The sequence below is a fragment of the Aplysia californica genome, unplaced genomic scaffold, assembly GCF_000002075.1.
Source record: "Aplysia californica isolate F4 #8 unplaced genomic scaffold, AplCal3.0 scaffold00323, whole genome shotgun sequence".
In the NCBI taxonomy this organism is placed as follows: Eukaryota; Metazoa; Mollusca; class Gastropoda; order Aplysiida; family Aplysiidae; genus Aplysia; species Aplysia californica.
The window spans coordinates 549,316-563,282 of NW_004797593.1; the positions used below are offsets into that span (position 1 = coordinate 549,316).

Below are 13,967 nucleotides of genomic sequence, written 5' to 3' on the forward strand. Positions count from 1 at the left end.
AAGTTGGAACAAAACAAAGAACTATTCTACAACAAAGTGCTATTAACCAACATTGACAAATCGTAACATACCAGAGTATATGAGATCATTAACTTCAAGCTTGGTCATGCTGCCCAGCATTTACAAGGACAGAAATTTTGAATACTTACAAAGAGACCCCTCCCCCCCCAAAAAAAAACCCAATGGTATCTTTCTTCAGCTCTTCATAAGTATTGTGTATTTTATTTGTAGCCTTTCTGCTATCAATTTCCAGCAGGACGGAGCAAGAGACTGTTCCCACAGACACTTCAACCTCTTTAGCACAAGCGATATATGACAATCAATCAACAATTATGGGTGAGAACTGGAAAAGGTGATTTCAAAGGAAGGAAGATTGGGTGCTGTAGGGGAAAAACCAACTTGATTTTAAAATCTGAAAGAAACGCTGGTGAACATACACATACAGACAAAAATGCTTTAGGTAATGAATGAAACTTACAGGCGACTACTTCCGCATTTCCTTGAGTGTGTTGTTTTTTTTTTACATTATAATGACACCGTGTAAGATGGCCATCTGTCTGAGACAGTCACTTTCTCCTCTAAAATGGGTGACCGTCTTAGTCTTAGATAATTTCGACTGTGTAATATTGTAAGAAACAATAGCAAAGACATTCAATACCTAGACGCGGTTTGTTGTTTTTTTTCCTCTTTGTCTTGACACGAGATGATTTCTGTTAGGATGAGACGAGAGGGTGAGAGTCAGGCCGTGAAGATGCCAGTGAGGCACGACCGATTGACTTGTATTACCTGGGCAACAACGCCATTGCACACCAGACAGGTCCATAAGGACTGATTGACAGATGGATTCGGCTATAGAGAGGCACATCAACATCATAATGCTCCTGCTTTCAGCATGAGACTGGGGTTGTCTCAGTTTGACCTCCGGAGTAGTGCCAAGCTCTCCAGCTGCTCCCATATATATAAAGGACAAGCTTCGCTGGAGAAATGTTGTTGATAGCCTAGCTCCACTGGGAGTTAAAAAGGGCAAGAGAGAGAGAAGTCTGCAGCAGTGTTTCTGTGAAATGACAACGTCACGAAAGTTGGGAAACCGAACACCCAAAACTGTACAAAATAGCCTTCAAAACTGAGGGCCAGTCCAAACTTAACTAACAGCTAAACAGTAAAAACCTTTGAGGACCTTCGAAGCATAAGTACCGGCAACTGGCATCTCCATATATTGTGAAAAAAGATGAACACGCTGAGCAGATAAGTCCGATGCCAGCAAACACTACCACCTCTAAGTATTATCGAGTACGGACCAAGCAGCCAGCCAAGAGAACAGCTCACAAGACTTAAGCTCTGAGAGATTTCACCTCACCACAACCATCAAAGCTGGTGGTGCTCACAAGTGAAAGCAATGCGGTTAAACAGGTCTCTGAACCACAGAGTGTAAAAACACAACACTCGACACTGAAAGACATTAGCCACCACATGCTCTATATGACCCTCCTCTTCCCATTCCTGCTCTGTGGAGGGCAACATTTTTGCAATAAAAATATCTCTCAACAGAAACAGCGTACAGGGAAGAGAAATTTCATGTTGGCAAATCTCTCCCCCCCCCCCCCCCCCCCCCAACCCCCTCCCTCCCAAAAAAACCTAGCTGACAATTTTTAGCAACAATGATTCAAAACTGGACTAAAAGTGGTGAACAAGATGTCGTAAATAAAACAAAGATATTGACGAGAAAACTGTCTCCACAAAGTGCGGAGGACAAAGGAAAACCAAAGTCTTTAGTTAAATTTCCCAAACAGATTTGTTGAGTGAAAACTGTAGTGGGCACAATACGTCTCCAGCACTTGGCAAGTGATCATGAGCACTGAACTGATTGATGCATGGAAGGATGGATTCAGCCACAGAGAGGTACATCAACATGATAATGCTCATTTAGTGTTGGGGGGAAAATGCAGAGAGAAACAACAAAAGAATAATAAAGAAGTAAGACCCACAACATATCGCAGCCTTCAACTTTCCACTTTCATATAAGACGAAAGAGAGAAAACGCCTTAGTGGTGACACACGACTGCATTACATACATGTCGGAGAGTGAAAGCGTGCATCTGTGTGTGTGTGTGTGTGTGTGTGTGTGTGTGTGTGTGTGTGTGTGTGTGCGCGTGTGAGTGTGTGTGTGCACGCGCCTGTGTGTGTGTGTATCAATCTGCCTGTGGTGACAGTATGCACCCACACCCAGCTCAGAACTGTCACTGCTGCACCAGACACTCATAGAGATAGACTAGCATTCTCCAACACTCACACAGTTTTACAATAAATACCCTTGTACAATGGTGTTGTTCGTATCACAAAGAAAATGTGAAGATGCACGAGTTAATGCTTTAATTAAAGACACACATTAAATAAGTAAATAACTTACGAAAAATTTCGTCATGTTCAGTTAAAGAATCTGAAATGTACAAAGTGTGGGAATAAAATATGTATTTACATGATAAACAGGTATATATCATCCATCTCTCCAATACAGACACGCATCGAGTCTTAGCTCAACAAACACATAAATCAATGCATCCGCAAAATGCAAATTGTAATTATTTAAGTATCTGACCCCCATTACAGGTACACTACTAAAAGCCTACAGCAGTGTGGGCTATGTGACGCCTCATTTGGAAAAAAGATACGCTAATATTTCCTACATTTATAACATATCAATATCATAAATCGTATCATATCAGGAACTCGTGTGAAATCACACCAAGTAGGGGATAATCTCTTGAGCAAAGATATTATGTGATGTTCTGATTTTAAAAGGATCCCCTTCCTCCATGCGCTCTACAACCTGGACATTTATGAATGCTTACGAGTTTCTTCTGAAAACACAACGTGGGGGGGGGGTGTGTGAATACACCACATTCTGCACTGACAACGGAAACATTTCTCCACTACCAGGATATCTTTCACAGATGATTTAAGTGTCACGCAACAATGGGGCTGCTTAAGCACGACCCTGAAACAGCACAGCACAACGAATGGCCAGTAGCTGAGGCATCAAACATCTACTTGAACACGCGGAGCAGCTCTGTGTTAGGACGTGGGTATGAGAGACGGAGGGGGGAGCTGAGACGTAGGGACGGGGGCCATGTAGCCCAAACTGATGGGGTTGCTGGTGCCATGCAGGGGCTGGTCGGGATGGTGATGACGGTACTGTTGTTGTTGTTGTTGTTGCTGTTGTTGTGGTGGTAGTTGTTGTTGCTGTTGCTGTTTCCGGCGTCTGTGGTGGACATCCAGGCTAGGGGAACGGGAGAGGCTTCGAAACCGCGACCGTGAAGCTGGTGACCGCGTGCGTGACCGCGAGGCGTAGGAAGAGTCGCTGTCAGACGGGGAAGGGGAAGGCCGGTAGTAGGGTACTGGCCTCTTGCGTGCACTGCGGAGGCAATCACAAACACGCACAATCACTACCAGTCCCTTCATACTGATGGCTGAATGCAAGACTCAAGCAAATGACATTTTGCAACAAGACTGTAACAAAAGACATTTTGCAATTTGGGGTCAGAGTCAAGCACCCTTCCACCCATGCATGGTACAAAGTGCTGCACAAATGCAGAAAATAAATTGCGTCATAAAATATTGTTATGGACCTACTTTGACTCCACCCCACCCCCCCTTTCCAAATCGAAGAAAGCAGAGAAATCAACAAAGTCTTCAAAACCACAAGAACTAATTAAGATAAAATAATTATTCATTTGCACCCAAATATATGATGTAAAAACGGAGAATGCTTACACTTTCGGAAAGGTTTAATCTCTTTTTTAAAAATCAATATCGAATTAACTTGAAATTAAATTACCACTGAGAAAAAAAACTGTGTGATGGTGAAGTTTCTATATAAGTGGTCCTTAAACTGGAGAGGCAAAGATGAAATTCAGTTATGGCTCTACATTTCCAATTATGGTGAGATCAAAATACAAATAACATTATATTATAAAAGAAATTTAGATCTGCAACACCTTCAAGTAAATTCAGTGTCTCGATTATGAAAAGCTACTTAAAACAACAATAGTTGCTCTAATAGGAAGGCGTAATGGCATGGAGCCTCAGGAAAAAGTGGTAGGAATTTGAAATGTCAAACCTTTAAACAACCTGATCAAAAACTCATCGCAGTTAGAAGGGGAAATGTACCAATATGCTACATGTAATATGATATACCAGGTACTCAGTTGATAAAACTGAAACTTCAGCAATGAAGAAAAGGAAAACAAACTTAAGAAGCCCCTGTGAAAAGAGGGAACGGCACGAAATCTTCAAGTTTACCTTTTTAATTCTGAACATTCAACTCTTCTGTGAAAAGAGCTGGACAATTTCATCAAAAACATTAATTATCTGTGTAACTTAAATTATCCCAGGGCTGCCCGAGTAGTTTATATCTTAACACACTGGCACTTGTGCAAAGATTACCATTCAACTTTTCGACATGATTACTTCCTTATGAGAGGAAGGACAAGCCCTACAGAAACCCATGATTTTTGTACGACTTAGTCTCAATCGATCCAATAACTTTCGATAACAGAACAAAAAAATCCAAGATGCTCTTAATAGGGGAGACAATGAAGGGAGGGGTGGTTATTGAAGTTTATTGCATTAATTCTTTTTTTTCATATCTGAAAATGGTATGATAAAGCCTGGAGAAACTAACAATATTCATTTTGAAGTTATTTTCCAGGGCACCTTTTAAAATTAGACACCCATGAAACCAAAAGAAACATGTCCTTGCATCGGAAAAGCATTGCAGACTTTCACAGAGCTTAGGTAGGTTTCCATTATGAAAAAATTAAAAAATGCTTGGTATGACTTGATGCATTATTTTCCCGCCTTTCTTATTCAGAAAAGTGTATTGCAACAAAAGTAATTTTGCCGACAAATACCCATGAAAAAAATTGGCTCCCCTCTAAAAAAGTTTTTCTATGATTTACACTTCCTGTAGCTCTCTACTTGCAAAAGTTGCAACTTGATAAAACACTGAGATGTTAGTAATTCAAACTATGGCAAGCAGAGAAACCAGAAGGTTTTCAGACAGCATTCTCAATTTATTTCGCCAAAAAACAGGCTGTGCCTGGTACTCCCAGGACCCATATATATTTCTGACACCTGCAGGTGGATTACTTATGAGGCCCATAAGACAGAATGCTAAAGAACACTTCATATGAAACGTGCTCAACACAACTTTTTTTTTCTCTCAAGCATCTGATAAAGGAATAAAGGAAGGATGATTCAGGTAGTCATCCTGCATTCAGAAATATGACATCAAGATGCCAAACAGCTCAAGGCAACCCCCCCTCTACAAAGGATCGGAAAGACCGCCTGAACCTACCCACTGGCATTCACACCTAAAACCCCAACTTATGACTGCATGCAAAATAACTCATGACATAGCAGCGTGCAAACCATCAGACCAACAAACAAAGGATCAAGCAAACAAGCAGAAAGCAAAACAAATGGTAGAAAAAAAAATTTAAAAGCTGAAACATGCAACACAAAAGCTACGTCAACACATAAGGTTAGGAGAATGCTACAAGATGCAAGACACATAACTGCATATGTGCGGGTATAGAAACTGTACAATATACACACCACGAATGCAAAGTATACCTATAATATTAATGCTACATAACCAAAGGATGTTGTAAATTTTTAAGTTGACTAGACGGTCATACCATTTCGTTTTAGTAGGAGATTTCTAAATGAAATGTATTAGAGAAATTGGAGAAAAGAACAGGCCCTGTATTACATACTCAGTTCTTGAGCTACTCCCCAACAGGGCACATAAGAGGCCAGTGTTCAGGGAGGTTATAGGGGAGGTTTAGTGGTTTGTTAGGTTCTCAGATTCGCAACCGTAAGGTCATGAGTTCGAATCTTGTCAGGGACCCGATGTAGTGTCCTTGGGAAAGGCATTTAACACGAATTTTCCTCACTTCAACCAGGTGGGAATGGGTACCCAGCTATGGACAGCGAAATTTTTGTTAGTGTCTGAGTGCTTAATCAGCAGCTTGCACAGTATGCCTCTTTTCTGAGTGTCTTATGGTCTGCTGAGGTAATAATATAGTGTAAAGCACATAGAGCTTGCTGTAGAGCGGGGTTATACTCAAAACAAATGAAATTTTAATGAAATTTATTATCACTATTATTATATTATTATAGAGTTAAACAGGACAGTGTGGACCCCTTCGGGTATCCAAGCATTGACCGAGAGGCACAAGCTGTTAGTATTGTAGTAAATTTTAGTGTAGAGATCAGCATACTGACTATAAGATCAACCAGGAGCTGAGACAAGGGGATTCAATAGCAACGAGTAAGTTACCGAAAGCCAAGAGCTGTTAGCAATATATGGTAAATTTAGCGAAGAGATCAGCATACCGACTGCAGGATCAACCAGCAGCCGAGAGAGAGAGATGGGGGGATTCGTAGCAACAAAGTTAGTAAGACCAGCATGAACTCTTTGACTCAATTAGTCTCCCTAATAGGGGGCTAAACGCAAGCAGCAAATCAGTACCAGTTTTAGAAGTGTCCTCTCCGGGAATACCGTCGGTTTCTCGCCGGAGAACGGGAGCGTGATCGGGAAGGAGACCTGGATCGGGATCGGCTATACCTGCTGTGGTACCTTCTGCTCGAGCTACCATCACGATTCACCAGCGTTACAAAACAACAAAGGACAAAAGAAATAAAAAGTGATGGAAATCATAAGAACAAAAAATAAGCTCATTTGAAACCAGCAACAACAAAAAAATAAAAAAATAAAAGACTTCACATATATATATATCTGCTGACACATAGTCGCACAACAAGACTTGACAATGAATCTATACTACATACACCACCAACAAACTGAAATAAAAACAAAACATGAGCGGTGAGACTTTATACCATTGAGAAATGAGTTTTTTTCCCAGAAAATTTCCCCCAATGCATCATCAACTTAAAAAGAAAGATCCCATACACAAGGAAACTCATTTCTGTCAAGCAAATGATAAAGTACATCAGCATAATCTGTGTATTTAAATAAAACAAAGTAAGATATTTTCAAATAAAACTGTAAACCCTTGAGCTGACTGCAGTCAAACATAAAATATAGACACCAAACACCCAACACCAAACAAACAATAGCTACACTTGAACTGAAAATCCATGCAAGTACATCAAAAATATATATCATAATTAAGAGAAAAATGTGACGTGTGTGTAAACGAAATAACTCATGTGGGCAAAGAGGATAATGATTTTGAGATTTTTAAAAAAAACAGATCTACTTTTATCGTTTACGATTCACTTTAAAAGAAGCACACTGAACATCAAATAGTCACAGAGCTGTTTATAATTTCATCACAAATCAAACGTTGAAACATCAATAAACACTGACAAGCTATCACAGTAAACTGACAGAAAACATGAACGAAACTATACTCATCAGTGAAATATTACCTTATCTTCAACTTACTTTTCACTTTTACACTTGTATCTAACACGATGAAATAAGTTATATAATCTTTTCTGGTCTATTAACATACGAAGGCTTAAGAACTAGAGTTGTAACAACAGTAAATCAACGGCTTATGAAATAATTTCTTTTAATTTGGAAGTTTGGCTATTTTGAAAACAAAAAGAATAATATAATGATTTATAAGTTTGAACAATATCGTTGAAAAATTCGGTTCTGTCTGACACTATAGAGACCGATGAACTAGAAGAAAACATCATCAGACGAGAGAAGAGGCACCAGCCTACCGGTACAACAACAAGTACCTTGTGATGCGTCGCTTGTCCAGGTGACTGGGAGATCCGTGGCGTCTTCTGATGGACGGTGACCTCGAGTCTCGATGGCCACTGCCCCCGCCCCCTCTTCTGTCCGACGCCGAGCTGAGGCTGCGGCTGCGGGAGTGACTGCGGCTGTGGCTGCGACTGCGTCTGCTGCGTCGAGGCGACCGGCTGGGCGAGTGGGTGCGGGACCGGCTGCGGCTGTGGCTGCGACTTCTTGAGCGAGACGAGTCTGACCGGGACCTGTGTGATGACCTGGAGGAGGGGAGAGAAGTAGTCGGAGCTGTTAGTTCTGTGTGGGTGGGTGGGTGTGTGTGTGTGTGTGTGTGTGTGTGTGTGTTTGTGTGAGTGTGCCTGTGTGTGTGTGTGTGTGTGTGTGTGTGAGAGAGAGAGGGAGAGAGAGAGAGAGAGAGAGAGAGAGAGAGAGAGAGAGAGGGAGAGAGAGAGGGAGAGAGAGAGAGAGAGAGAGAGAGAGAGAGAGAGAGAGAGAGAGAGAGAGAGAGAGAGAGAGAGAGAGAGAGAGAGAGAGAGAGAGGAGTCTGACCGCAACCTGTGTGGTGACTATGAGGAGGAAATAGAAGTACTCTGGGTTGTTAGCTCTGTGTGTGTGTATGTGTGTGAGAGTATGTGTGGGGTGGGGGGTCTGTTTGTGGGTGTGCTCTAATGAATAAGTAAAATTTCCAAGAAAACCAAAAGGTCACAAACAGAGACATCTCAGCGAGTGAAACTACATAAAAACAATTAAATCCTTGAATAAATAAAGACAATTACAGCAGGCGAAATACACATACACATACACACCCTAAATCCCACTAAACTTTCTGTCAAGCTTAAGACTACGTTACGTAACATCCACCCCTCCCGCCCCCACCTTTTGTACGAGCGACTTCTGTGAGAGCCAGTCCGGGAGCGGGACCTGGACAAGGAGCGGGAGTGAGAGCGACGGGCCCCGCCATTTACCGCCGAACTGACCACAGCCGAGGAGGGTGCTGTGGTTTCCTGGGAAGGCCAGACACTGTCAGATACAGCCGACACGGCTACGCTGTCTGAGGAGATCACACTTTTGTTGGACTGGCTTCTGATCCACGCGCTGGTTGTGGTTGGAGACAGAGACTCTTTCCTGAAGAAAAACAAAACAAAAAACAGGGAAAATATTTAGTTGTTATCCCCTCCCAAGTGAAAACAAAACAAAGTACGCACAAAAGTAGGATTTTTTTTAATGGGCAAGAACAAAGTTACAAACAGAAAATACAGAGGTAAGCAACAGTTCTAGGGCTCTTTTGGCCATGATAATTTAGTTTTAGTATGAGTCTTATGGCACTTGCAACACAATAAGGTCATATAAGTCCCGAAGAATAGGTTATGTGTTACAAGAGAGTAGCATACACAAAAAAGGAGGAGAGATAAGGACGACATATGTTTGATAGGAAAGAAGGAGAAAACCACACCAGAGCACCCACCAACCACCCACTTGGCCATGATAAAATTCTCCTTCAAAAGTCAACACTTGTTACAATGATATTCATCATTTCAAATAATGGGAAACACAATGACATGACCAGTTGTGTTCAGCTGAGAAAGGAAAAAAAAAAGACAGACACCAAAAAAAAAAACCTGAGGAATGTTCACATGCATAACATACCAGTGGCCCCCGTCAGCCACTGACATTTGGTAAACGTAATTTTCTCTAGTCTAATACCCTTCTAAACCTTTGGGAAGATCATCTACCTAGACAGGTGACTTAAATGACGTGTACTAGACACAGCAGACGTTATCATAAACCAACGGTTGACAGATAACATTTAATTTTGAAGACACAAACGGGCATGGTGGACCTTATTGCATTTTTGTTACACACAATGTTACTGACAAGAGAGAAGAAAATATTAACTCCACAAAGATTTCAATACCAAAGTTCTACCCAATTGGGTACAGTAGTTCACTACAGTAGGTCATAACTAACGTTGACATCACCATAGGAAAATTATGTTGCAGTGAACACAAACAATAATTACACAAGTGTACGAAAAAACAAAAACAGTCAAACAATGAGCCTACTGGTTTGTGGCCATAGGTAAACTATTTAGCAGTGAAAACAGTTTAGTTTCAGTAAAAGTTTTACGCACTTGCAACACAAAAAGGTCATATAAATGCTGAAGATTAGAGGTGTAACAAGAGAGTAACAAACACACAAAAGGAGGAGAGATCAGGATGAAAGATGTTTGATAGGAAAAAAGGAGCATCCGCCAACCATCCACTCAGTAAAAACAAACAAGTGTACAAAAAAACAAAAGCAGCCAAACAATGAGCCTACTTGTCTGTGGGTTGTGAACTGTTGAAGTGGCCGTTAGTCCTGGAGATTTCTCCTTCTTTATCCGATGAGCTCCGGGCCGGTACATCGGAATCGTCGCTGAAGAGAGGATGACAAAGAGACACGGTCAGAACTTAGTTTAGTTTTAGCAAGAGTTTTACGGCACTTTCAACACAAGAAAGTAATAAAAGTGCCTGTTACAAGAGAGTAACAAACACAAAAAAAAGGAGGAGGAGAGATAAAGACGGTAGATGTTTAACAAGGTAGAAGGAGCAAACCACATCAGAGCATCCGCCCACCGTCCATAAAGATTAGTTAAATTTTTTAAAGTCCAGCTGCCATAATGATGGCGTAAGTGAGAGAAAGTGGAGCAATAATTACAATCTGCAAAACTGTACATTTCCAGGGAATTGGAGGACTGAATAGAAGTGGAACATATTTGCTGAGTTTTTCTGGGAGGTCATTAACGGCATCCTCTGCAAGGGCCATAAGAAGAAGAATATATTACATCTTCTAATCTGAGACAGAAGAATATCCATTAATAAAGAGGCCACAGTAGACTGTTTGACACGAAGCCATTTAACACAAAATTCCTGTTTTCAAGAAAGAATTTCACACCCCTGCTTTTTTTCCCTCCTGTTTGTTTATTCGTTGGAACTTCCTTTAACACAAAATCTGTAGAACACCAAGAAATTCTCTCGCACTTTGTGTGTGTGTATGTGTATATGTGCGTGTGTTTGTGTGTGTATGAGTGTGTGTATTTGTGTGTGTGTGTGTGTGTCGCGTGCATGAATATTGTTCGTACATGCATTTATGTAAAGCGCCTAGAGCTGTGTTTACACGGGAGTGGGCCCTATAGAAATGACCGTCATTATTATTATTATTATCATCATGACGTTTGTGTTAACAAGTTTTAATGTACCTGTATTACTAGTTCTTCACATTATCAGAAGCAAGCTGATAAAATGAGTTACTTCTCGTAATCCACAAATGGAGATATTGGCCTAAAATCGCCACTAAAGTGAAATTTGTAAATCTTCTATTGATGCCATATTCTTAAAGTGCCAGCATGCCTTTTATTATTTCATACTTATAAATTGTAAAAACTTCATCTTTGAACGTGGTGTATCTATTTCCATAGGGCTCAACTGCGAGAAGTAACTCATTTTGTCAGCACGCTTCACACTTACAGATTGTTCAAATGGCTGACCAACTAATCTATGTTTAGTTTCAGTAAATGTTTTACGACACTTGCAATACAATAAGGTCATATAAGTGCTGAAGATTAGAGGCGTCACAAGAGAGTAACAAACACAAAAAAGAAGGAGGGGGAGAAAACGACGACAGATGCATTACAGGAAACAAGAAGCAGACCACACCACCAGAGCACCCGCCAACCACCCACAACTAATCTATCTGACAAGGTCCATTTACCCTCAAAACTTGATTTGGTCGTTTTTAAGCACAAGGGGGCTATGGCAAAAATGCTGTTTTGAGAAAATCGAAGATAAAAGTTTTTGCCCATTGTTCAGTTTCTTTAACTATAACTAAACAAATATACACACCAATGAAATCAAACTTCTCCTATAGGCAGGGCAATGCCCACTTTCGGTGCAGATAAAGGTTTCTGGAAATCCCCAAAAAATGGGTTATCCCGCTTGTCTTTAAAGCGACCAATTGTGTTCCACTCACCTGTCATCCTGGCTGTCCGAGTCGGAGCTGCTGCTGTTGTGCTGTCTCTTGGACCGCCTCTTCTCTTCCGACCTAGGGCAAACACAACATAGAAACATTTGTTAGGGGGTTTTTTTCATAAGAGTTTTACGGCACTTGCAACACAATAAGGTCATATAAGTGCCGAAGATTAGAGGTGTTACAAGACGCACTTGCAACACAATAAGGTCATATAATTGCCGAAGTTTAGAGATGTTACAAGGCGGTAACAAACAGAAAAAAGAAGGAGGGGAGATAGTTTAATTTTAGTAAGTGTTTTACGGCACTTGCAACACAATAAGGTCATATAGGTGCTGAAGATTAGAGGTGTTACAAGGGAGTAACAGAGAAAAGAATGAGGATAGATAAAGACGATAGATTTTTTATATGAAAGAAGGAGCAAACCATACCAGAGCACTCGCCAACCACCCACATAAAAATATTTACACAACTCTCATCCTATAAATATAAAGGACAACTTGTTACCCCCCCTGCAACAACAAAATTTTTACTTAATGATCTTTCCAGTGGGGAAATTAAGAAGCTTAGTAAGACAAGGATATCATTTATCTATAGCTCAAGACATGACATAGCACATTGCGGCAAGGACATGACTATGACTAGGACCCACAGACCTCAACACGACCAACGCCCCCACCCACCCACCTACCCACATGCAGAGGAGGAGTGAGGGAGGGAGGCACAGAGAGAGAAGGAGGGAGAGAAAGAGAGAGAGGGGGGAGAGAAAGAGAGAGAGAGGGGGGAGAGAAGGAGAGAGAGAGAGAGAGAGAGAGAGAGAGAGAGAGAGAGAGACAGACAGACAGAGACAGACAGACAGACAGACAGACAGACAGACAGACAGACAGACAGACAGACAGAGGTGCCAACAATGTGGCCAGCCCAGTACATGTATTCGCCTACCTCTTCTTGGACCTGTGCTTCCTCTTTCTCTGCTTTTTAGAGTGAGAACTGAAAGGAAAGAAAAGAAAAATGCTTGAAAACAATTCAACAGTTTTTTAAAAATAAAATGAAACATGTAAAAAAAACAGGGAGAAATATAAGTGCAAAGGATGAGATGAAATCAGTAAGAAAGACAAAAAGACACTGAAAGACCGAGAGGACGGACAGAAGAAGAGAAAATGGACAAATGGTGAAGTAATGATGTGCCAGAAACTCAAAAAAAATGGATGAATAAGAAAAAAACTAAGACTTTGTTAGGTAAGACCATGAGAGAAACTGAAGGGCTTAGGTAGGTGGTTTGTGATGGTCCACTGTCACTCACACTTTCAAAGAATGCCCAATCATCATACGCAAGGGCGGGGGCGGGGGGGGAGAATGACTTTTAAAAGTATCGCTTGCAAAGTTGGCTGGCAAAGTTGGAATCAATGCAAAAGTTAAAGGATACAAATAATAAAAAAACAAGTAGTAGCACTTTATTATGTACATTCTTGGAGCACTGCCACAAGTCTTTTAGTTCTGGCTAATAAAGCAATGATGAATTTTGTGAGCCATGCTCTGAGGCATAAATTAAGCATTCTTTCAAAGAAATCCGTGATGATCGGTAGGCGGACAATGCTTGAGCAATTCAAACAATACCAAAGAAATAATGAAAAAAAGCAAAGGAGGGAGACATGCTAAATGTAGTCTGCTTATCTAGATCTGTAAATATGGCTATAATAATATTGTCAGATCCTGTCAGTGGTTAACTAGTTAGAGAAGGAATAAAGTTTAAGATTACGGTTTTAAAGGCAACATATAAGCCGTTCTGACATCATACGCACATATCAAGACAAGTATTTTCATTACATCTAACTTCGTTTTAATTTTTGGGCTAGTATGTACAATCTGAACCGATTGAGAATTAGAGCAACTACCAATAACACTGCCAAAGTCCAATAATAAAACTTGGGGGTGGGAAAAAAAGAATCTTAAGTAAGTATAATTCAGCAAAGTGAAAGAGTTCAACATGACTCTATAAACAGAGCTATAGTGTGAGTATGTAGCTTACAGAAGGGTAGAGATATCACGATGCTATATAGTAGTAGTAGTAGTAGTAGTAGGCTTATTCTAGTCTACAAGCATCAAGACGGTCTTTCCCACAGAGTGATACGGAATAAGTGGATAGGTGGTCAGAGGCAGCTCCGAGAGGTTA

At 40.8% G+C, this 13,967-nt stretch overlaps 1 protein-coding gene across 6 annotated transcripts in view; it reads right to left on the minus strand.

The window, feature by feature from the left end:
* Positions 1 to 1,646: 1,646 nt before the first annotated feature.
* LOC101845705 (serine/arginine repetitive matrix protein 2) overlaps positions 1,647 to 13,967 on the minus strand; it is a 56,952-nt gene continuing 44,631 nt past the window's right edge. For 5 of the 6 annotated variants that reach the window (XM_035970818.1, XM_035970814.1, XM_035970813.1 and 2 more), the window contains 6 exons: positions 12,737 to 12,784; positions 11,798 to 11,869; positions 10,109 to 10,204; positions 8,666 to 8,914; positions 7,783 to 8,049; positions 1,647 to 3,412 (listed from right to left, as the gene is read on the minus strand). In XM_035970818.1, the coding sequence (XP_035826711.1) occupies positions 3,073 to 3,412; positions 7,783 to 8,049; positions 8,666 to 8,914; positions 10,109 to 10,204; positions 11,798 to 11,869; positions 12,737 to 12,784 (1,072 nt within the window). In that variant the 3' untranslated portion in view covers positions 1,647 to 3,072. Of the gene's footprint in view, positions 3,413 to 6,535; positions 6,656 to 7,782; positions 8,050 to 8,665; positions 8,915 to 10,108; positions 10,205 to 11,797; positions 11,870 to 12,736; positions 12,785 to 13,967 lie in introns of all 6 variants that reach the window. The other variant, XM_035970817.1, reaches the window with a different exon arrangement.